At 43.5% G+C, this 23,741-nt stretch overlaps 1 protein-coding gene across 1 annotated transcript in view; it reads left to right on the top strand.

The window, feature by feature from the left end:
- RAB23 (RAB23, member RAS oncogene family) overlaps window positions 1-22,192 on the top strand; it is a 352,339-nt gene extending 330,147 nt beyond the window's left edge. The window contains exons 6-7 of the mRNA XM_085610889.1: window positions 14,375-14,467; window positions 19,284-22,192. Coding sequence (XP_085467015.1) covers window positions 14,375-14,467; window positions 19,284-19,423 — 233 coding nt within the window. The 3' untranslated portion in view covers window positions 19,424-22,192. The remainder of the gene's footprint in view (window positions 1-14,374; window positions 14,468-19,283) is intronic.
- Window positions 22,193-23,741: the final 1,549 nt, after the last annotated feature.

The following is a 23,741-nucleotide window of genomic DNA, read 5'->3' as shown; positions in this document are numbered from 1 at the left end:
AATAAGCTCACCACTTCCTGTGGCTCTTGGCACACCTGAGGCCAGGACTCCATGATATTGAAGAAAAGGCTCAAAATACAAAGAATAAGCTAATAGGTTTTTTTCAATTTATGCAAGCAGGAGCTAGAACAATAGCTACATGTCCATCATGACCACTCCAATCCTACTACAATTTAGGAAGAAGCTGAAGACACAACTATTACATCACAAAGAAATAATAATTAATTTCCCCTCACCCATCTTGCTACTGCCAAACAATCATTGACTGTTTGCATTTGACTGTGAACAGTGATCTATTGCCTAACTGATAACTGTTTGTATTAAACAGTTGCACAAATCTGTTTTTGAACCATAGAAAACATAAGTTGTAGCCTCTTCTGTTCAATGGAATACTTTCTGAGGTATCCTCTTGGTGAGGACTTTCACTACATGGTAAAATCCACCAACATTATGCTTTCCACCAGTGACTCTTCTACAGATAGTGGTCCAGATAATTAATCTCCCTAGGCCAAAGCTCTCCTGACTTAATTCACTTGAGGTGTGCTCCACCATGCCTCCTTCAATTACTCGACGATTTTAATGTGGCAGAACAAGGGTCAATTGCTCTAATCTCAAAGCCTTAAGCATTCTTGCGTAGAACTTATGACCTTCCTCCAGAGGTTTTGGCATTTTATAAAGATGTTGGAGGTTAACCCTAGTGGATGGTAGTTGATAGTTGTAATCATTCTTCTGGCTCTTTAAGGGTGCATACTGTTTGGATTCCGCAATTGCAGTGAAGGGCAACTATTACTCTGTGCGATTCTTAAGACTAAATGTATTCTGCTCTTTTCCTTGTTTCACCCGAAGAACCTGGCAGCACATTTTTGATAAGTCTACCTTTCTTGCCTAAGCCCTCATCGTGCATAAAATTCCTTACTTGGTAGATTGATCTGGTTGCCATAACCTCTCCCAAATCAGTTAGTTGAACTGCAAGCTTTTCAGGCATTCCACTCAATGTTTTAATGTTTTTTCTAAGGACAAGGTTATTCTTTTAGTAAAACGTTCCTTCTGAATGTAACTACAGAATTTCAGCTGACTCGTTTGATCTCAGTGTCATAATTTTCTTCCGCCCTCCTCATCATCCCTCCAAAGAAGAGGAGAGGTTGCATACCTAAACCTCAGAAGTACCCTGCATCATTACTTCCACAGAATTCAGCCATTTAGGTTTCATGGCAACCTCTTCATTGGTTTTAAGGACATCAAATTAGGCAAAGCAATCAGGAAGCAAACAGGCTTAAGATGGCTGTTTATGGCTTTTAATCTTTGCTATGAGAGAACAACGATGTTAGCACCTAAAGGGTTTCACACCCACCTTGTAGAAGAACTGCAGCCATCTCAACCCTTTTGTGAGGAATCCTGATCATTTTCTGAGCCACGACCTGGTCATCTGTACATTTATCTCTGAGCATTATTGTTTTTAATATAAGTGACAAAACTATCTCAATTTGGTGATTCAAAATTACATTAACTTCTGTTGTAATTCATACTGATCGTATGTTTAACCTTCAACCCTCCCACTTTACTGATTCTTTTGAAGTGCTTCATGTAAGGAATCTGGGACCCAGTATCCACATAGAAGTTGCTTACCTTCTGTAAAGTTTGTCTGATAGATTTCACAGCTCCTGCATATTTCTTGCCAGCTGCCCCATATAAGTATGAGCAATATTCTGTTCTTGTTTTTCGTTTATATTTGGCACCATTATCACTGCCCTTAGCCTCTCTAAAGCTTTGAGAAAACAGATGGTGCTAACATGACCACTGCCCATGGTATGTGGCTGCCCACCTTCATTTCTGACACTGGAAAGCTCAGTCTAGTGCTGGTGACTCCACACTGCTAGATAATACATTTCCACGTGAGGTCTTGCATCTGAGAGTAGGATTAATGTAAGTATTGTGCGGGAGGCGCCCTAGGCAAATGAAGAGATGTTACTGAAGGAAGTAACTTATTTTCTAAAAATTATTTACTTAAACTGTCTTCTGGAGCACCTGCCATTGACGAACGGAGGATATTCATGTTTAACTGCACCATGCTGGATTATTTATGGTCTGTCGCTGAATCTGCACATCTCCGCAGTCTCTAATTATTGTAAGATTACATGCATCATGCATCACTATTATGGAGCATTTATAAATAAATACTTAACTTCAAGTACTGCAATGCACTCAGTACCCGGATCAAGTTCAATGTCTGTGTTAGAAATGGAGTTACTGGTTAGCTAGCCAGGCAGAACCCACCACTCTAGTTAGGGTAAGAGAGTAATACACCCAAATTAACCCCTGCTCACTCCCTTGGTAGCTTTTACCGAGCACTAAGGCTTGCCCCTTAGGCGATGTGTAAAGCGTTTGCGCAACACACACACACACACACACCAGTGACACAATACATACATCACAAAAGAGACCACACAGAACTAACTATGTATACAAATCTAGGTTATATTGTACATGCATCATAGACCCAAAACGACATAGATCATAAATACTGTGCATATTATGCCAATCCTGAAATAATACTGTTATTCTGACAGTGCAAGAATACAAACAACATACATGAGAACATCAGGGCATAAAATGCTGCAGTTTAGGTTAGGGTGAGAAACACATGACACATAATCACTGCTCGTTGTGCAATGGTCATCCATCACAGCGGCTGTATTTCCAAATATCCCTTGTCCTGTTGGAAAACCAAATCGGTATGATGCCTTCCCCATTATGCAGACTTCCTAAGAATAAACAGGAGGTGTGTCACCCAATCCTGAACTCCGGAGCACCTGCGTTCCTAGAAGAAGTTATAAGGTAATGGTTACTGGCTCCTGGATCTACACCATGGTGGCCTCCGTCGAGGTTCCGCCCGTACTACCAGCCTCTAAGGAAAAGAAAAGGTGCCCTCAAAGTAGATGTCAACACAAGGGGGAGGGTGGCACACACACCCTTTGGGATGCTACGGGTGACCCTGCTGGGTCCCCGCGGCTGCTAATCAAGCACCGTTGCGTTTACTTTACAGAGAAGAGTCCGGGCCACCTCCTGAAGCCATGTGGGATGATGGCCTCCTAAGCCCCAAAACAGCCGCCCACCCCGTGGCTCCTGCAGTGAATGTGTGACATATTCCGTAAGCCGGAATCACGCTGTGCCTTCACAGCACCGTCATTATAGAACAAACCCATCTTTAGTACGCATTCGTTCTGCACGCAAGTTGTTAGAATAACTTGCCTTAGGGGGCGCTAGATTTGGATTAGGTTAATTTTCTCCATCTCTACCATAGTTGGACCATTCTGATTGTCTAATGGAGTAAGGGCCGTCGGAAGCTGACCTCCATGTCTGCTCGTGGATATACAGGTCAGTTATCACTGCTTGTCACCTCTAGGAAAACCCTAGTGGTTAGGAACAGTGAAAATGGCCCCCATCCCATGGGAGAGAACTCCCATGGCGATTGATGCTCTTTTATAACAAAATTTATAAAGAAAATTTTGTTTCGGGATTTTATTTTTGAAAATTAAAAACAAAAGTATGTTTGACGGACGGCTCAGTCAAGTTGAGAGCTGTGCGTCAAACCGCTGTGAAGGTGGTTTCTGCCAGTGCTTCAGAAATGACTGCCAGGTTGGCGGTCATTTCAGACTTTGGTAGGCGGTTACTCTGTCAGGGCAACAGAGTGGCTACTCCGTCGCCCTGATGGAATAAACTCTCACTGACAGTCTAAGTCCCCTCCGTAATCTCCAGCATCTGGGAAAGATTCTTCTGGTCAGTCCTTTTGTCCCTAGTTACTCATGGCAGAGACCTGGACACCAGGTCTCTCCCCAGCTTGGTCCTGAATGGTCTAGTCCTCTTTAGACAGCTGGAGCCTCTTGAAGTCAGGAGACCTTCTGCTTTTTGTGTTCCTGATGCAGGTAAACAGGAGTCTAACAACTTGATCCTTGGACAGCAGTTTCAATCCCTGGGTGTCAGAAGGATTCAGGGGTCATTGTGTCCGTGTGCGAGGAGTTCTTCAATTAGGAGTCCAACATGGTCTTCTGATGCTGTTCCCAGGTATAGGGATTTTCTGACGAGATGGAGGTTCAAGATTTATCCTGTACCCTAGCCACTGATTGGGGGAATTCTACTGCCCAATCCTATCCATGTTCTCACAGTCCACCACCTCCTTTTGCTGAACTTTCTCACTGTAAAATTAAGCTCCCCCATTTTAAGGTGGCGGAACACAGCTGCCACCATGCAGGCCTTTCTACATCTTCTTGGTTATTATCTTACTTGACGGGGTCAAAATTGGTTTTCCCGCCTACTCTGGCTGGAGCCTAACTGTTTTGGAGTCTCCAGGGAATTAATAGAAGAAGCCCTTCTTGGCATCTCCAAGTCAAAATAGGTAGTGCTAAACCTGCCCTTTGTATTGCCAGTTGTTTCTGTTCACCCCAGATAACAACTGATCCTCAGCAGAGGAGTTAGCTAACACCCATTGACCTTTTCTGGGCCAGAGGCAAGGCATTGTTACCTCTCCCAGCCAAAGATGCGTATTACATCTCTGGAAGTGTGATAGGTGGCTGAACTGGTTTTCTCTCCTGCTATGACTGAGGAGGGCCTGTCTAGGATGGTAGTGGGAATAAATGAGAACCCCACCCCTTGGCATTTCCAAATCAACAGAGGTAGTACTAAATCAGCCCTTTATTCTGCCACCAGTTCCTGTCCACTCCCAGGTAGTTAATCTCTGCTAAGTGGCCAACAGTTAACATCCATTGGCCTTTCCAGGTCCTATAGGCAAGCCAGTCCCCTTAAGCAGTGGGTTGTATAGTCTCCCAGCCAAAGATGTGTATTACAGCTCTGTAGGTGTGATGATTGTCAGAACAGCCTATAGTGCTTTTTTTAAGTTGTCAAAAAGCTAATTTCAACATTAGATCACATTTTAAAAATAAGCATAAGCAAGAATAACTTTGAAGCCCTCTCCTACGCTGAGGTAGAAAATAAATATTTTCATCCCACCTAGGCCTATTAGAGCAAAGTCTAGGCAGGCATACAGAGTGAAATAGCTTTTGTTTTTTGTTGGGACGGAAAAGCCCTCTGCATGGTAATGGACATGCACCCCTGCCCTGAGTGCCTTACTATACCGATGTCTGGATCCCTAAAACAGATCTTTGTTGTCACAGGCAAACACAGATCCTACGTGTGCACCATGACATATGCCTGTCTCATGGATTGTGGTCTTGTTGGACCAGGAGGGTTGCCCAAAGCATTAACCTAATAGTGGTGGAAGGCTACTGTCTTTACCAGGATTTCTGCAGTACGAGTGCAGTGTTGGCAGCGTACCATGTAATGCTTAGTAGGAGTGAACAGGTCCTTTTTAACCTGTGTTACTAGAGTGAGGCCTACAGGCTCACTCACTTTTTAAGGTTCATCTACTGTGTGTTTATCTCATCACCCTTGGCTACATCAAAATGGTGTGATATGCTGCGCAATACAGAAGTGGTGTATCTGCACTGTGTGTATGTATGCCTGTTGAGGAGCCATACATGGATGCAGTACTCAGTAGGGCATGTAGGTGCTGAGTTTATGTGTACCTGTTAGTGGTACAATTCATAAAGTGTGCAGTGCATGCAGGTTGAGTGCATGTGCTGGGTGTACGAGTGCCTGGAAGTTGTACAGTACATACAGGATACAGCGAGCGGCGGTGACCTATAGGTCACAAAAGCAACAAGGACGGCGAGCGGTCCAACCCCGTTTAATGAGTATGGTTGTTGTGAGAGCATTGTCGCCAAAGTGTGGGACCAGGAACCTGGATTGCCATAGCCATTCCCCCAGCCCCCTATTGGGAATGGGCCAACACTGCAAAACTATTAGTAAACCTATTTTATACATCATCCTTCCTCCAGTTCCATTTTTGTTTGCTACACAGCAAAGGTAGCTTTCCATGCCATGCGTTACTACAGTGCATTAAAACTGCAGCCTAGCCAGAGCACGGTGATGCACCTGGCAGAAATATGTTATTGTCACATAGTTTGGTGATGTACTGTACACTACAGTCCACATATAGCAATTAGCTTTCTAAGCCATTCATGCATTTTAGGATCCCTTTATAATGGATTTATAGAGAAGTTAAATAGGCCAAATAGGGAGCCCATATGTACAGCACATGTTTAGAAGGGAAGCATAGGGAATGTACCACTGTTTAGCAGTGGTAAAGTGACAAGAGAACTAAAGTCAGTAAAATATGGTGCAGAAAAAGGCAAAACATTTGGGGTGACCACGCAGAAAAAGACAGTCTTACTGAAAAACACCTTAAATGCACAACATTGTGGTTTTGAAATGGGTCCTCCCTTTTGGTATACATTTTGGTACCAAAGCACATCTTAAATATAAAAAATCCAGCTACTTTTACCAATACCGATATGCGTGTTTTTTTGTGCATACTGATCAAATGTGTCGTACAAATAAACATTGGCAAAGCTTTAGTGATGGGGAGCTGCTGGACACTTGCCAATATAAAAGAAAAAAAAGCTAAAAGTAAAAATAATTTTTGGTATCAAAAAGCACACATTGACATAGTAGACCCTGCCACTAATGGAAATGACTTTGTGTGTGGATATGCTTCTTATGGAAGAGCAAAATGCTGTCACTCACAGTAGGACAAAGTTAGCCATTGGCTGACGTAAGCTGATAACTGACCCATGCTGTATGCTGTTGAGGGGTGGAAGAAACTTGAATGACTTGAATGACCAATGGATGAAAAGGATTGTCGGAAAGCTCCTATTAAGTAAGTATATTGTGTATATATTATGCTAATAAAATAAGCTTATGGCAGACCTAATTACCTGTACTCTGGTTTTTGACCTTTGGTTCTCTGTTCAACATCCAGTCCTCCCTGTCCAGCATCTTTCTAAAACATGCCTTTAAACATTCTGTCTGTTATTTGATTACCGTTTTGGAAAAGGCTTTAGCTAAACATGCACACCACCTTAAGGATACCCACTGCTTCCGTTTTGACAAATACTGCAGGACTGCTTCCTGTAATGTAGCCGCATCTGTCTCCTGTTGAGGGTCTAGGTCGCCTAGTTTGTATCATGCCATAGCTTTTACATCTCTTCTGATGCAAAGCCCTACACCATGACTATAATGGCTACAATGTCCCCACATTTAATATGTAAAAAATGGAGCGCCTAAAGCTTTGTAGCGGACTATGGCCTCCTAGTGTTGCAAACCTAAACAGTTTTTCATGGTGCTGTGTATATTCTCACAGTATATCTAATTGAAAACACTGCAAGCATAGCAATTTTGGGTTAGAGTGAAAAGGATGGTATATGTGGGGGAGGTGGTATTTGTACCTTGCAAGGAATTTTACCAAAAATGATTTACTATTTCGTCACATTTCAGTGTCATTCTATCGTAGACCTTGACAAAAAGAGACCCTTGAGTTACAAAACTGATGTTTAGGCCCTAATTATGATGTCAGACGGACTATCACCGACAAGCCTCCACATTACAATGCAGGCGGTCGGAGCAGAAATGTGTAGGCTGGAGACCGCCACCTCCGACAGGATCAAAGATTCCGATTCCTAACCCCAGTATGGAGGCGTTGCCTGCATAGGCACTGCCATTGTGATTAGGATATCCCTTGCCGACTGCCTGTTCATGGTGGTCCCACTGCCATGAATAGGCAGACAGAAGGGACTTTGAGGGCCTAAAACATGGCCCCTGTCCTCTAGACTTAAAGGACGCATACTTTCATATTCCAATCCACCGAACTCACCACAATTTTCTCAGGATCGTGGTAGCGGGTCAACATTACCAATTCAAGGTACTGCCATTCGGAGTCAGCACTGCCCCCAGAGTCTTCACAAAGTGTCTGGCGGTAGTAGCTGCTCATCTAAGAAGACAAAGCATTCATGTCTTCCCATACCTGGACAATTGGCTCATCAAAGCCGGCACATGTCAACAATGCTGCAAGCACACTTACGTAACCATTCAGTTACTTCACCAACTGGGGTTTACAGTCAATGTGTTAAAATCACATCTTCAGCCAGCCAAAACTCAGAACTACCTAGGAGCCACCTTAGATAATCAAAGGGCTCTGGCGTTTCCCAACGCAGACCGAATTCGAAACATGCAGGCGTTAATTCTCTAGTTTCAAGCCAATCAGTCACTTCCAGCTCGAGTTTTTATGCAGCTGTTGGGAATGATGGCGTCTTGCCTCATGATCATTCCCCATGCCAGGTTGCACATGCGTCCACTTCAAGAAAGCTTAGCCAGTCAGTGGAGTCACAAGGTCTATTAACCGATCTAGTATTGGTAAGCGTCCGTATTCATTGCTGTCTGCAGTGGTATAACTCACAAAATTTGTAAAAGGTCGGCCGTTGATAGACCCGGTTCCACAGACCATTTTAACAGCGGACCCGTCCCCAACTGACTGGGAAGCTCCTCTCCCAACAACACACAGTGCAAGGTCTTTAGACCCAACAGCAAAGGTTGCTCCACATCAATCATTTAGAGCTAATGGCAACTGTCAAGCTCTCAAAGCCTTTCAAGATCACCTGTCTGGCAAAAGTGTCTTGATTTGAACCGATGTTGGACTTGGCCCTTCTGGCAGGTTCATCCCTAAACTTTTTGCAATTATCCTAGTTTTTTCCCTATGTTGTGTAAGTGGTTTTAGGCCTCTAGGCGCTTTTACACTGTGTCCCAGTGGAAAGTGCGTGCGCTCTGTGTTACATTTAGTGAGACTGACCTGCCCTCCCGTAGGAATGCATGGGGAATATGTGTGTCCATGGTAGTTCCTGATGCGTGGGGAGTGCAGGGTCGAGTTTGGTATGTGCAAACTCGTGAGAGTGAATGCTGCGCGATGATGTGTGTGGCGTTACTGTGTCTAGTGTAGAAGTGCCACTTCTAGACGCTGGCATAAATGTGAAGTGACTGTCTGGCTTGTGATTGGCTGGTGTGCCTGGCTCCAGGAGTCAGGATGGGTCTGCCCCAGTGGTGGATAGGGAGATTTACATCCAGATCTGGGACCTGAATAGGGCTGGGCTTTCCCCACACAATGCTGGCTCTGCCCCCTGTGGTGCGACTGATGTCCCTAGCCTGTCCAGTGAATGGGGAGAGGGGCTGAGCACAACAGAGTGCTCCAAAACCAGTTGCATCTGGTTTTCCCTTAACCCTGCAGCCTGAGACAAAGGAAATGTGTATATAAAAAGGGGCTGCAACCCCATGTAAAATGTTCTGCTGTGCTTGTCCGGACGCTGAGGGGGCTGCTGCTGCTGGGCTCCAGGAGGAACCGCCACAAGGAACTGCCTCCCTGCTGGAGGGCCCTGTGTGCTGGCCTGCCTGAGCCCAGCCTTGTGCCCCCTGAACCTAGCGCCTGGAAGAGCGCTTTATTTGCCTTATTGTGGGAGAAACGCTTTATTTGTTGCAGTCCAAGAAGGCGCTGTGGAGGACGGTGGGTGCCTGCAGCACGAAGCTGCACCGTGTGGGATCCCCCCCCCCCCCCCCCCCCACAGGACCGTAAAACCGAGCAGGTACCCACTCCGCGTTATTGCCGCCGTAAGGATGTGCCTTAATTTATAGCGGGTGCCCACCCCGCGTTTTAGCAGCCTCTGGTGCCCTTAATTTATAGCGGGTGCCCACCCCGCGTTTTAGCAGCCTCTGGTGCCTTTATGTTAATAGCGGGTGCCCACCCCGCGTTTTTTCTGCTGACCGGGAGCCTACCCCATATTGGTTGCGATGAGGACTCACCACCACGACCCGGGTGTGGAACACAAGCCAGGAAGTCAGGCGGCTGGTGTTGAGACGTGGGCGGGGCGTGAGCAGGAAGCGGACGGGAGCATACACCGCGCTCCTGTGGCAGGAAAAGAGGAAGCCAGGAGTCCGGACGAAGGGCGGGAGCCTACCCCGTCTCCGTCGGTGAGGGAAGCCCGCGCATCCCCGGTGAGTAGGGCCTCGCGCCCCAGCGGGCGGAAGTAGCAGCGGTGGACAAGAGAGCTGTAATTAAAGCATTTAGGGAAGGACTAAAGAGTTATACCACCAAGAATTCCACCTGCCCCAGTCTGGAATCTTAATCTAGTCCTCACAAGGTTAATTGGCCCACCATTAGAACCCATGCACAAATGAGAACTACAATTCCTTACTTGGAAAACAGATTTCCTCATTGCAATCACTTCATTGGGTGAACTTCAGGCACTAACCATAGAAGAACCTTATTTCCAGCTACACAAAGATAAAGTGGTTCTTCGTACCAATCCCAAATTCCTACCTAAGGTAGTATCTGCATTCCACATAAATCAGTCGGTTGAGTTACCTGTTTTTTTCCCTCAACCCGACTCTGTTGCAGATGAGCTCTACACACATTGGATGTTAGGAGAGCACTGTTGTATTACACTGAAGGAACAAAATCTTTTCGTAAGATCAAACAACTCTTTGTCGCTTTTGCACCACCTCACAAGGGCATTCTTATATCAAAATCGGGTATTGCGAGTTGAACTGCATTCAAATGTGCTATGCAAAAGCCACAAGGACTCCAAAGATACCCTCTAGAGCACATTCCACTCGTAAGCTAGGGGCTACTATGGCTTTCTTAGGGAACATCCCTATTACTGACATCTGCAATGCTACAACATGGTCCACCAACACACTTTCACTGCATTCAAATGTGCTATGCAAAAGCCACAAGGACTCCAAAGATACCCTCTAGAGCACATTCCACTCGTAAGCTAGGGGCTACTATGGCTTTCTTAGGGAACATCCCTATTACTGACATCTGCAATGCTACAACATGGTCCACCAACACACTTTCACCAAGCATTATTGTGTAGATGTGTTAGCCAGACAACAAGCTAATGTGGGCCAAGCAGTACTTAGAACGCTGTTTCAGACAACTCCATCAGCTACAAGATAGCCACCGCTTAGGGGAGTTTGCTGTATAGCCTATGCACAAGCCTGTGATCTACAGCTCACTTGCCTCAAACGTAAAATGCTACTTCAGGTAAGCATCTGTCCTTGGCATGTAGAGCTGTAGAATCTCATGCGCCCACCCACCTCCCCGGGTACCTGTAGCTGTTGTAGTTCTTCTGTTACTATTCATACATACAAATGGTCCTCTCTATTCTTTACTACTACTCCATTCTCTCACCCTCTGCGGGAAAACAATCTGAAGATGAAGTCGATGACCATGCGCACTATACTCAAAAGATGCAGTCACCTACCTCGTGACTACAAAGACTTCTTCGAAGAAAAACAAAGTGCAAACATCTGGCCCAAACACTAGATGGGGATAAATGCACAAGCATGAGATTCTACAGCTCTACATGCCAAGAACAGATGGATACTGGGTAAGTAGCATTTCCCTTCTAGTTTTCTACCCCCACTGTTCATCTCTCCTTTAAAGAAGTGACGTGGCAGCATTTGTGTCTCACACTGTTAATACTTCAGCCATCTGTAGGCCTCCCTGCTGCCACTTTTATTTGCTTTATGATTTTGAAGTATGTGGCTGACAAATATCAAGAGACTAATGCTTGTACAGTCTTGCCCAATCACTTGACCACTTATTAGTACTTTTGAAATTATGTGCTTTTCTGAAATGTTTGCTGTAGATGAACATCTCGTAAACCTCTCTGCTGCACCATTAACTATGACCCTGGCCCAAGAAGATAAGGTGCCACTATTTACTGCTCCATATGTACAGTGTCCCCTTTATCGTACCAATGTCCCGCATGATGCAGAGTACCAAAGGATCAGTGTTCGATGCGAAGTGCATGTTTGTCGTCATTATCTATGATCATCGGGCTTGTAGAGAATAAGAGCTTGAATTAGAGTTCGGAGGAAACTGAATTTCTTCCAGTTTGTTAGGGAAACTCCAAAAATCCACTGGCTTATGTTATGTTATGTTATTTTGTAGCGCGCACAGATACTACAAAGAGTGTCCCGCCGCGAACCAAGAGGGGTGAAAGAGCTAACACTACACAAAAATATACATTTTCAGATTTATACTAAAAACCAAGGGGTCTTGAATGTTTTGAAGAGCAAATGGAAGGGCGTTCCATTGCCAAGGAGGCTTTCAGGGCGAGAGAGCAGCTGCCCAACCTATGACATTCGAAGCATGGAAACTGGGCTAAAAGTTGAGACGTAGAGCGCGGTTGTCTCACCGGGGCATAGAAGGAGAATCGTTTCTGGAGGTATGTAGGGCCCTGTCCGTGGAGAGCGCTGTGGGCAACAACGAATGATTTAAACTTGACCCGTTCTGCCACGGGAAGCCAGTGAAGTGAGCGCAGATGTTGTCTCGCACTACTTCTAATAGGGATAGCAAGAAGAAGTCTGGCTGCCTCATTTTGGACCTCCTGAAGCATCTTCAACAAGAAGCCAGAGATGCCAGCATACAACACATTGGCATAGTCCAACCTAGATAAAATAAGAGCACGGATGACTGTTTCTTTCGCTGCCCTAGGAAGTAGAGATAGAAATTTCCTTAGCATTTTAAGGAGACCGAAGCAGTTGCTGGACAGCTTCTTGACTTGAGTGAGGAAAGAACGGTTCTCTTCAAACCACACCCCTAGGTTCTTGACGGGTTTCCCTTTTGATGTCGGCAGGGAAAACTCAGGGGGCCAGAGCGATTCTCAGGAATTTGGGGGAAATTTTCCATATAGGAGAATCTCCGACTTCTCTTCATTGCACTTGAGTTGAGCAGCAGCAAGCCACTTAAAAACAGAAGACAAACAGTGTTTAGCCGATGAGACTGAGTCCTCATTTTGCCCCAAGTAAAAAGAATCTGGGTGTCATCCGCGTAGGCCATAACCTAAGCCCCCAAGTCCTTTGCAAAATAGACCAGAGGAGTAACATAGATGTTAAAAAGGAGGGGGCTAATGGAGGACCCCTGGGGGACACCTGTGTCCACTACCTAGGGGGAGGAAGAGGATGCCAGAAGCCAGACCTGTTGCACCCGTCCTTCCAGGAAGGACCTGAGCCAGCCCCAAGCAGTGCCAGAAACACCAATCTCAGCAAGTCGGGCGAGGAGCAGTGAGTGTGGAACCGTGTCGAAGGCTGCCGAAAGGTCAAGCAAAATCAATGCTGCCATTCTGCCGGCGTCCAAACACTCCTAAATGGCTTCCGAGACCTCGACCAGGGCTGACTCGGTGCTGTGAGAGCCCTAAACCCTGACTGGGCCGGGTGGAAAAGGCCCGAGCTTTCAACAAACTCAGTTAGTTGTTTATTCACCACCTTTTCGCACACCTTGGCCAAACCAGGCAGAAGGGAGATGGGGTGATAATTCCCTGGACTGAGGGATCGAGGGAGGCTTCTTTAAAAGAGGAAGAATCTTGGCCTGTTTCCAAACCTCCCGGACATGGGCCTCCTGAAGGGACATGTTAATTAAGCTATTAACTTCCACATTAATAGTCTCAGCTGCCGCTGCCAGCAATCTGGCTGCACAGGGGTCAGGTGGCGAGCCTGATTTCAATCCCTTCAGAATTTGGAGAGAACCAGGCAGATCAACGGGAGAAAAGGCATGCAGGGAATGAATACAGTCGACAGATAATGACATCAAAGGCAGAGGGACGACTGTAACACTATGGCACGAAGTAAAGGCTGTCTGAATAGTGTGAATTTTGTCCATGAAGAAACTGGAGAGATTATCGCACCAGGCATTTGTAGACGGAGACTTAGTTGATTGGGCAGTAAAACTCTGAACAATGGAAAACCTTTCTTTAGAATTGTTTTTGGTAGAGTCAATGCGGGCTGAATAGAATCGCCTTTTCGTCTGGGCTATTGCCGCATAGTACATTTTTTGTTTATGCGCAAGCTTATGCTTGGCTGCAGGACAAAAATCTCTGACACCAGTCCCGCTCAAGTTTCTTGCATGCATGTTTAAGCATTTTAAGGTCAGACGTGAACCAGGGTTTGGAGGGTGACTCCCTAGAAAACCTAGGGGAGAGAGCTGGGGATAACGTGTCCATGGTGTTAGACACCCAGCTAGTAAACCCGGCAAGACCACCCTCAAGATCTGACGGAAGGGCGGGTCTGGAGGCATCCAAGGCCTGGTTAAACATCAGCGGATCAATTTTGCTAAATGATGGTGTACAGTAACAACGAGCTGGCAGTTCGGCGTTGGCAACTGCCCACGAACAATAAGTTAAAAAATGGCTTTGCTTCCTCTACCATACTAACCCTGTAAGGTAGAGTATTTAGCCGATATGTAGCATTTCTTTCAGAAATAGAAGCCTTCGCAGTTACAATCGTTTGTTCCCTTTGAAAATGTTGAAATCCCAAAATTTGCCAAACTAGTGTTTTTACGTATTTGTGAAAGCGGAAGAAGAGTTATTCTGTTGCAATTTAATGGCATCACTATTTCAAATGTTATAATACTATTTCCTATTTGCTTTAGTTTTTAAATATTTGTCCGACAAATATCTTCAGCGTCTGAAACAGCAATCCACTGAAGACTCAGAAATAATGCATACGAGTAGCAACAAAATTGGTATGTATTCAACCTACTGTAGTCCACTTTCTGACCGCAGTTTAATCCATATGCAACCTTTTTAGGTGTAACTCATAATTCTGTGTGTAATTTGCTTGTCCTTGATCACTTCTCCCATATTACTAGTTACAAGACTGCAGGGAGTTTAAGGCCAGAACCAGGTGATTAGATCTATTTAGTTTGGGGACTTGGTGCTGCCATTTGGTTCTCGACCCATTTATAGTCTGGTTATTAGTTTTTCTTTGGGGGACTTATTAAAATAAGACTGTTAAAATAGTCCAGTCACCGTCACCAAGGCTATTTGGAGTAGTGAATAAATCTGTATTAGCATAGTGGTTTGCAGTTTAGTTTTTTTTTTTTTTTATCACTGTGCTTACATTAATAAGGAGATCTAGGTCCTAAGCCATGCCTACTTTTTCTACACTTTCGATGTGGGTAATGGAACAAGTTCAAGTGTTGCCAGGTACTGTAATAGGAGGTATCTTTTCTGTATGGCGCCCACCACCAAAAACTGTTTTGATGCTGTTAAAATACAGCTAGTTTTGTTTAATTTTGGTTATATTAACGTGTTGCTTTTTCCAAATCTCCTGACTAAAGAACATGAGTGGTATCTGCACGTCTTGGATTGAAAATTGTGTGTATCCAATACCTGTACTGGTACTAGGTGGAGGTGCAATCTCCTTTCTGCCAGCATAGTCTCTTTAAAAAGACGCGCTTCCGTTGCACGTACAGTGCTTCCTCCTATGCACACTGTTAATGATCAATGCATGTCCTCCAGGTTGTGGCAACCAGAGGGTGGTCTGCGCATGCGCAGTGGCTAGGTGCCTCCTGACTTTCATTTGGTACCCTGGCATTTTAACTGTTGCAATTCCATTGGCCTGAACTCAGGTGCAGAGGCTAGGCATAAGTGCTGGCTGCCTTTCTCCTAGTGCCCTAAACTCACGACTACTGCACTTGCATCTGCCTGGAATCATTGTAGGGGGAGGGCGCGGCCTCTGTTCCGCAGGCTCAGCCTCTTCCTCCTGATGCCCTTCTATTGCACTTTGAGCCATAACTGCTCTGGCATACGTAACAGTCAGCATATGCTTCCCAGGGTAGCGGCAACACAGGCACTATCTGTGCATATGAAGAGGATAAGCATAGGCGCTGCCAGACTGCCACGTGGTGCTTTATTTTCCATTTTCCAGTGCTTACTCACAAGGGTGAATGCAACAAGTCCAACATCCTGTTTTGTCTTGTCAGATCTCTGCTTGGGTCATCATCCAACTTTTGCATCTCTGTAACTCAAAGCAATAACAAGTGTTCCATTCTGATATTATTTCCTAATTCCGTTTTGGCCATCATGAACATTCAGTTTTGCATTACAAAACCTGCCAAACCCGTCAAACTTTGGAGTGCACTACTCTTTCCCCTCCATTAGTCTCGGTCTCTGGAATGCTGGATCCCGGTCTAGTTAATACCCTACCTAATTTTTTACACCATTGTATTGGATACTTTTCTTTTCCTCTATTTACAGTTTTATACCTTAGTGAACGTGGATGGGCTCAGCAGACTCGACACTTCCTATTGTGTAGGCTAACTCTGATTCACCTACACCCTGTGGCACATTAAAACAGGCAATGGATTTGGTATTCTCTAGCATATACTGTAGACTCCTGTCTCCATTCCTGTATGCTTTTAATGTATTACTTAATTTGAATTCCATTTTGCATCTATGCCAATAACATTCCTTATTTTTTGCACATTTGCCCATATTCTTCCATTTTTAGGCTATTTCATCTTACTTATTCGATATCCCCTTTCTTTCTGCTGGATGACTCTAACCTGCATATCTCCAGCGAAGTTATTGCTCTTCTTTTTCAGATTCTTATCAACTCATTTGATTTGCGGTTACTGCACTCTTTGCCCAGGCACACTTCTTGTGGGTGTCTTTACTCTTGTTTTCCTCATTTCCAATCAACTTGTTTTCATGTCTCTATTTTCTCTTCCACCATATGATCATATCTCACTGTCTACTACTTTTAGTTGCTCTGTTCCTAGGTTTTGGCCTATGGCTCCACCCTTAACATGTGTTCCTTGTAACTTGCATAGTCTTCTTCCTGATCAGATAGCAATCCTTGATCCGTACTATTCTGTCTTGTGCCAATATATTTTCCTCATTACCTCTTAATCGCGCTACTGGTTCTCTTTCTACTGTTATTACAGCTTGTCTTAATGTTCTAAATGAACCCCGCCACACTCTAAAAGTCTCCAAACCTACTTTCATACCTGCATCACGTTGGTTTCCCCCAAAATTGTGTGTCTCTAGAAAACTTTGTCACTGAATGCTCATTATGCTAACACAGGGTACCTTATCTTTTCTCTCATTATTCTATGCACCACCAACTATTCTTTACAATTGAAAACGGCAAAATATTTTTTTTTTCCCATACACTCTTCTCTGGACAATCTCAGGACTCGGGTCTTCTGTTTAGCACACTTATTCGCGTACTCTCTCCTCCTCCCACAGATTCTTCTTCTCATTCTTCATACAATACAGAACACTTGGTTTCTTATTTCGTATAAATAATTTCTAATATTCGTGCCACTTTCTCCGCTTCTTCTACTGCATCATCGCTATCTCCCATTTAGCATTCTGCTTCCTCTGTCTCTCTCTGCCTATCTGAGTTCTTTTCCTGTCTTTGAGCTGGACTTTGAACTTCTTTTAATCTATGCTCACCCCACTGCTTCTCCTAATGATCTATTGCCTACTCCCTTGTTCAGATCTGTCTGTTCTTTGCTTATTCCATTTTTGGTGTCCCTGACTTCAGAGTTCTTTCCTTCCTCCTTCAAATCTGCTATTGTTCTCCCTTTACTTACGAAGCTAACTTTAGATCTTAATGCCTTAACAGCCTATCTCTCTGCTTCCTTTTCTTTCAAACATTCTGGTACATATTGGCTTTTATCAATTACCCCTTGTTTTCCATGTAAAGACATCTCCCTTGGTCACTTTGCTTCTGTCCTGGTCTCTCTGCAGGATCCACATTCTTTTCATTCTCTATCTCTTTACTTCATACTAGTCATTACCAACACTGATAAGTTCGGATCATTCTTAAGATCTCAGCTGTTTTCAACAAGGAGTATCACATCATTGTTATTGGTTCAGTATTTGCACTTGGGATCTCGGACACTGCTTTTCATTGATTTTGCTTTAACTGCTTTTGAATACCATTCAAGTGTTTAAATATTCTTTGCTCTTTTGCCTAATGCTCAAGCACCAGACAGCTGTCCAATCTATATCTTGAAATGCTACTTATTATGTGCCTTTTAGTGATCTACAGTACAGTATTCCTTTTGGATGGCTGCGCCTGGACACTTACACCAACTTTGTTTTTCCATGATGTGTCCAGATGTGGTAATGCAAGAGCAGAATGTTTGTCATCACTGGAACGCTTTAGTTAGTTACTTAGTTATTTTCTTGAGACCCAAAGCCTATTTGTTGTTAAGGGTCTCATTGGACCGCCAGCTGATAGCCATAATCCATAAATAGAGCACGTTACAGAGTTTCATGCTTGTTGGTACCCCTGCCATGGTACCTTGGCAACACCTTGGTGTAGCCAAGGGCAAGTTGGCACCACCTTGGTGGAGCCAAGGGCAAGTTGATTTTTGAGCCGATCAGCAAACTGTTATTTCCACCATTTGAACAACTTTACTTTACAGCCTGTTTGTCAATGCTTTGGGAAGTTGCTGGATGTCGTCTTGTCATTTTGTTATTATTATTGCTAAAAACGCCCCTCCTCTTCGCTTCACTAAAGAGAAAGCATGCTTCTGCAGAATGAGGAGTATGTTTCATTTGAAAGAAAAAATAATTAGTTAAATGCTGACCATGAAGCGGTTTTCCAGAGAGGCAGTAAGATGCAGAGGTTCTAGATGCTTATCTACTGGAACATGCAGTGTATGACCTATAGCAAAGAGTTACCATTGACATTGGCAAACCAGTACAAAAGGGCAGGGATAAGGAACATAGAATAGTTTCTTGGTTAGACCAGGCTGTAGGTGCCCAGGCAATTGTGCTCCCCATCAGACAATCTGATTCTCATTTGATAATTGCAAAACCTCATTTAGCTGAGGAAGTCTACTCTAAAACATTGAGGCAGCGAATCCTAAAGAATAATGGCCATGTACTCCACCAAGACCCAAAAGGAACTAAATTGCTGCTGTCCATGCTAGCCCACCCTATTTTTCCCTTTTGAACTTTCTTCTCTGAGGTATGTTACCTGTAGGAGCAACTTGCAGACCTAAAATTCTCAGTAATGTTCAAGATTTGCTACTTAGTGGGGACAGCGTAAGCAATACAACTCTCACACTAGGAGTAATAAATGATTCCCAGTCAACACTGTAAATGGAAAGGTGTAGCAAGTATACCTTCTGTTGAAAAATTTATAAATATTTGCATTTTTAAAGTCTGCTGTCCAAGGTTTTAATGTAATAAGAGGAAAAACAAGGATTTGCAGCCGCGGCCCGTGCAGGTGAGAGCGGTGGGGCAGGCGGGCCGGGATTTCGACAGACGACGAGGGAAAACGTATTTATTTAATTTTCCCTCGTGGATGTCTGTCGAATCCCCCCCAACCCGGCCCCACCACCCCACCGCTCTTACCTGCATGAGCCGCAGCTGAGGATATGTTCCCCTTGTATGTAGGTAAAGAACAGCTCAATGATCGAATAAATGCTGATAATATAGATAAAATGTTCAATGTGTACAGTTTAAATAATTACTTTCTATTTTAGAGGACTTGTGCATTTGGTGTTCATTCATGTGTTTCTCATGTTTTTTTAGGTGTGTTTAATACTGCAGGAGGAAGTCATTCTGGACAAAATTCGAGCTCACTTAATGGAGGCGACGTTATCAACCTTAGACCCAATAGGCAGAGGACCAAGAAAAGCAAAATTCCTTTTGGAAGTTGCAGTACACTCTAGAAGCAACCATGTTCAGAAACTAAGAATTACCGTACATTTGAAATTATTGTGCAATCATTCCTGTAAATAAGAAACCCAGCAAGCGTCAAAATGATCAGATCCGTCAATATGATCAGAGCTTTCAGTAACAAAGTATGCTCATTGGACAACATGGAAGACTGGATCATAACAGTGCGGAAAGCTTGCAAAGACGTACTTGCAGTTGCAAATCATAGAACGATCGCTGATTGCGTCAGTGCACTTTTTTATTGGATGAACCATATTCTGAAGAAATATTTTAAGATGCTTTAGGCAGGCTTTCTCAGCTGAAAGGTCTGAGAGGAATACAAGCTTAAAATGATTGCGACCAAACTATTACTGACTAAGGTACAAGTCTCCTTCAAAAAAAGAGTTCTAATCAAAGATAAGGCCGAGAGTGAGACTAAACAAAAATTCAATGCGAAACTAAACAAAAATCTTATCTATATGTGTGTTTTTTTTTTTTTTAAAAACCCTTTTTACAATAGGGTCCAGACAGAAAACTGTGTACATTAGTAGTGCACATACTCGCGGTACACTTGGGCCTGAAACTAACATTTGAAACGTGCATGGTGCCAAAAATGCTCACCAGCTCCATTTCTAAATGCACTACAGGCATTTTTATAAAACTTTCATTGCCTTTCAACTATTCATTCAATAGTTTAAAAAAATGTAAAGCTGCCAGCGGTGTTGGCCTTTCCCATTCAGCCTTCAGAACCATTCCACAGAGTCTAAATGTCCTCCTGCTGGTCACCACCGGGGCTTTAGATTTTGTTGTGCCTTCCCTTTTTGTTCTCCCATATCAAGCACATCTTCCTAGTCCTAGCATTAGGAGTGTTTAGTATTTGTGCACCTTTCCATGATCTTTTAAAAAAAATTGTTTTCATCAATCATGTTGCATATTTAAGTACGCTCATATATTCGTATTATTATTTGTAAGGCGCTTGTGCACTCCAGAGAGTATTTTGGTGCTAAGAACCACTGTCCAGAGAGGAAAATAATGAATATAGGCTGACTGAGAAGAGCTGTGTTTTCAGAGCCCATCTGAAGGAAGGAGGGTTTTGAAAGCAGCAAATGTATATTGGGATCCATTCAGATGATTGGACCATCTGAACCCTCTGACATGAATGAGAAAGTTAGACATAAGGTTTCTAGTTATATGATGCCTGGAATATTTTTCTGCAAGGTCAGACCTTTCGACCCCATTGTAAGTGGTGTGCATCATGCACAGGCCCTTTAAACAACACCTTTACATGAAAGGAAGCCAGTGCAGCTCTCTTCAGACCTTATATATGGTTGAACGTGGTCAACCCTGACATTGTCTAAACTGCACAATTCAGAAGGCCGCTGCAATTTGGGGAAGGCAGATAGCTATCAGGAGACCCAAATATAGGATGTTACAGTAATCATGTTTGATAAAACACAAACATTAATTACCTTGGTGTGACTTTTTGTCAGAAAGGAGAGAGCCTTTCTAATGTTGTGAAGAATATGCAATTAGAATGAGGAAATTAAATTGATCCGTGATTTAAATGTTAAGTGCTCATCCAGTAGCTCACAGAGACTTTAGGTATGGATCCCAACTGGGGCTGTCAGAGTTGTGCCAGCGGCTGTTCTCATCCACTATTAGCAGTTCCTTTTTGGTGGCACTGAGTTTCAGAAAGATCTTACTCTTCCAATTTTGAATACTTGGAAAGTGCACCTCAAGATTGAACTTGAATTAATTGCAGAATGGGCTGGATCCCTTCAGTGCAAGTCGAGACCGAACATGCATGGTTTTTAATGAACTGGAATAATAAATAAAAGTTAAAGAGCAAGAGAGAAAGAAGAGCTCTAAAGAACTCCATATTGTATCTTACAGTTTCGGTGACCGAAAAGGTGACCGGGAGAAGGCCGGAGTGTGATCAGGCAAAAATGAGGTTGACATCCTAGATCACATTTGTTGAAGTTGGAAAGCATTGTTACTTGTAAACGCTTCTGACCAGTCCAGTGTATTAGAATTCACAGGGAGGACCTGGAACGGTGTGCTAATGCTTGTCCTGCTTGGATATTGCTCGCTGTGTATATTGCAAGGTTACAGTATCCTGCAGCTTGGTTTTGTTGGCAAAGCTGTAACAATATTTAGGAGTTTTAGAATGCACAGGCTCTGCCTCTTACTCTTTCCACCTTACAGTCTGCACCCTTCGCTTCATGTCCCACACCTGCAAACTCGTCCACAAATTGGTTTGTTCCATCTATGTTTTTCAGTTGAGGCACATATTTCTCAAATACTATTGCCTTTTAGGTCCTAGGTACTGCTTTAGAAAAGACAACTGTAAGAAGAGGTGAGTTTTCCCTCCTTTTTGAGTGGGTTTCTGATCTTTCCTGCAACACACTGGGGAAGTGAACCAGTGCTGAATGGGGGTATAAAGACCTGTTGTCTCAACAGTTCAAACAATGCTCCTACTTCCTGCATGGTGGCACACACATGCTTGCGACTACATGGTACATGAGTCTTATTAATAATTGTTTCTTGTCACCGCTCTACTAAATTGTTTGACAGGAGTGTTCAATTGAAGCAAAAGAAGTTATGAAAGATGAACGTGAGCAGCTTTTGCACAAGGTGCCTGGTCAGAAGTCAAATCTTGTGTTTCTAAACAGCAAGTGATTTAACAGCAACCAGCATGATGGTTCTACGTTACAGGATCTTAATTCATAGCCGTAGACAGTGTAGTTATCTCCGCTTTGTTTAATTAAACCATTCTTGGGCATCATTAACTGAATTTATTTCACTCTCTTTGCAAGAGTAAAAAAGTAGTAAATGCAAGGAAATGGATCTAGATAGGCACTGTTCTTAAAGATTGACTACAAACACTACTACTTTATGGGAGGCAGAACCTCAATTGTCTCGCAGTGTGGTGCACAGATTTGAGGTTGTTTAAAATCCTCTGTTCATTTTCTGTGCTCTTCTGAGCTGGCACTCTACTCTTCATATCATTTCGGAACAAGAATACTGCTTACAATTGGCAGTATTTTGCTTTTACCAACAAGTCTTTAAGTGACAGCCAACCTTTTGCTTTCTCTGTCATGATATATGTTTTTTCTTTCATCAGCACAGGCACTATGCTTACTCCACTGAAACGCTTGTCCTCTAGAATGGAGGATCTGGAACGTTTGAAAGACCAGTATGCATACTAATTCAGCCCTCAGAAGTGCTGATGGCAAGGTATTTCACTCCTGAACACACTGCATCCTTTAATGATCAACAAAGGAGGATATCAGAAGAGCGCTATGAGAAGCACAATTCCTCCCTTATGTTGTATAGACTTATCAGTACCATACTTCCACAATGAAACATTGAAGACACCCTTAAAAATAAAGGAACTTAAATGTTAAAGTCATCTACACTTTCAAGATGCACACACAGTTGTAAGACCTTTTGACATCAAAACCACCTCCGATTTCTAACCCTCCATAGTATTCCTCATCTTCTACAGACTCTACACTGTACATAGTTACTAGGGACATGGCTATTTTCATCTTAGTTGACGGCAACGTACCTCTTTCTTCTCCTGCATCTACCCAGCACCTTGACACTCTTGGGTATAAGTGAGCTTTATAAATTGTATCCTATCCTATTTGGATGATTTATTAGTTCTACCTCCGTGGAAAACTGGGTTCTGGACATAAAGAGCATCCAACATACAGGTATAGGTCCACATGTCCCCTTTCAGACCAGGCTAAACTCCTGGTGGCATTTAAGAACACAGGCATCTTTCATTGAACATTACATTCATGCAGATGTTCAGGTACTAACTGGCAGATAGCCCACCGAGAAGAATCCATTCCCTGCACAGGAATTCTATGAAGTGTCAATGTGATTTGTACTCCCTTCCTTTGCCAACAACATCATTTGACAGAATTAATTCAATCACTGAATCTGTGATTCTTTCTGCGTTGCTAAAACTTCACCTGTATCAACTCCACCAGAAAAGACAGCATGTGACTTTGTAGGATTAGGAACATATGCAATACATTAGCTAAACTGCATGTGCTTCTGTTCTTCCTGGGTTCTTACATCACCTCCTGTAGGAATCTATGCAAAGATTTACTTAGGAGTTGCCAGAGAAAAACAGGTTTTTCAAGAAATTCTTAATGAATGGCATTTGTTATCTAATTTGATTTTACATGCTGAACTGGATATATCGGACCTTGTGACGCAGGGGTATTTCCATGGTCTTTTCATCAGACTGTTATGGCTCCGATTAACTGAACTGAGTCCCAACAGTCCGTATAAAATGTTAAATCTCCCATTCTTTGA

The sequence above is a fragment of the Triturus cristatus genome, chromosome 6 (genome assembly GCF_964204655.1).
Source record: "Triturus cristatus chromosome 6, aTriCri1.1, whole genome shotgun sequence".
NCBI lineage: Eukaryota > Metazoa > Chordata > Amphibia > Caudata > Salamandridae > Triturus > Triturus cristatus.
The sequence above is the reverse complement of the archived record's forward strand: the minus strand, read 5'-3'. Positions and strand labels throughout refer to the sequence as shown.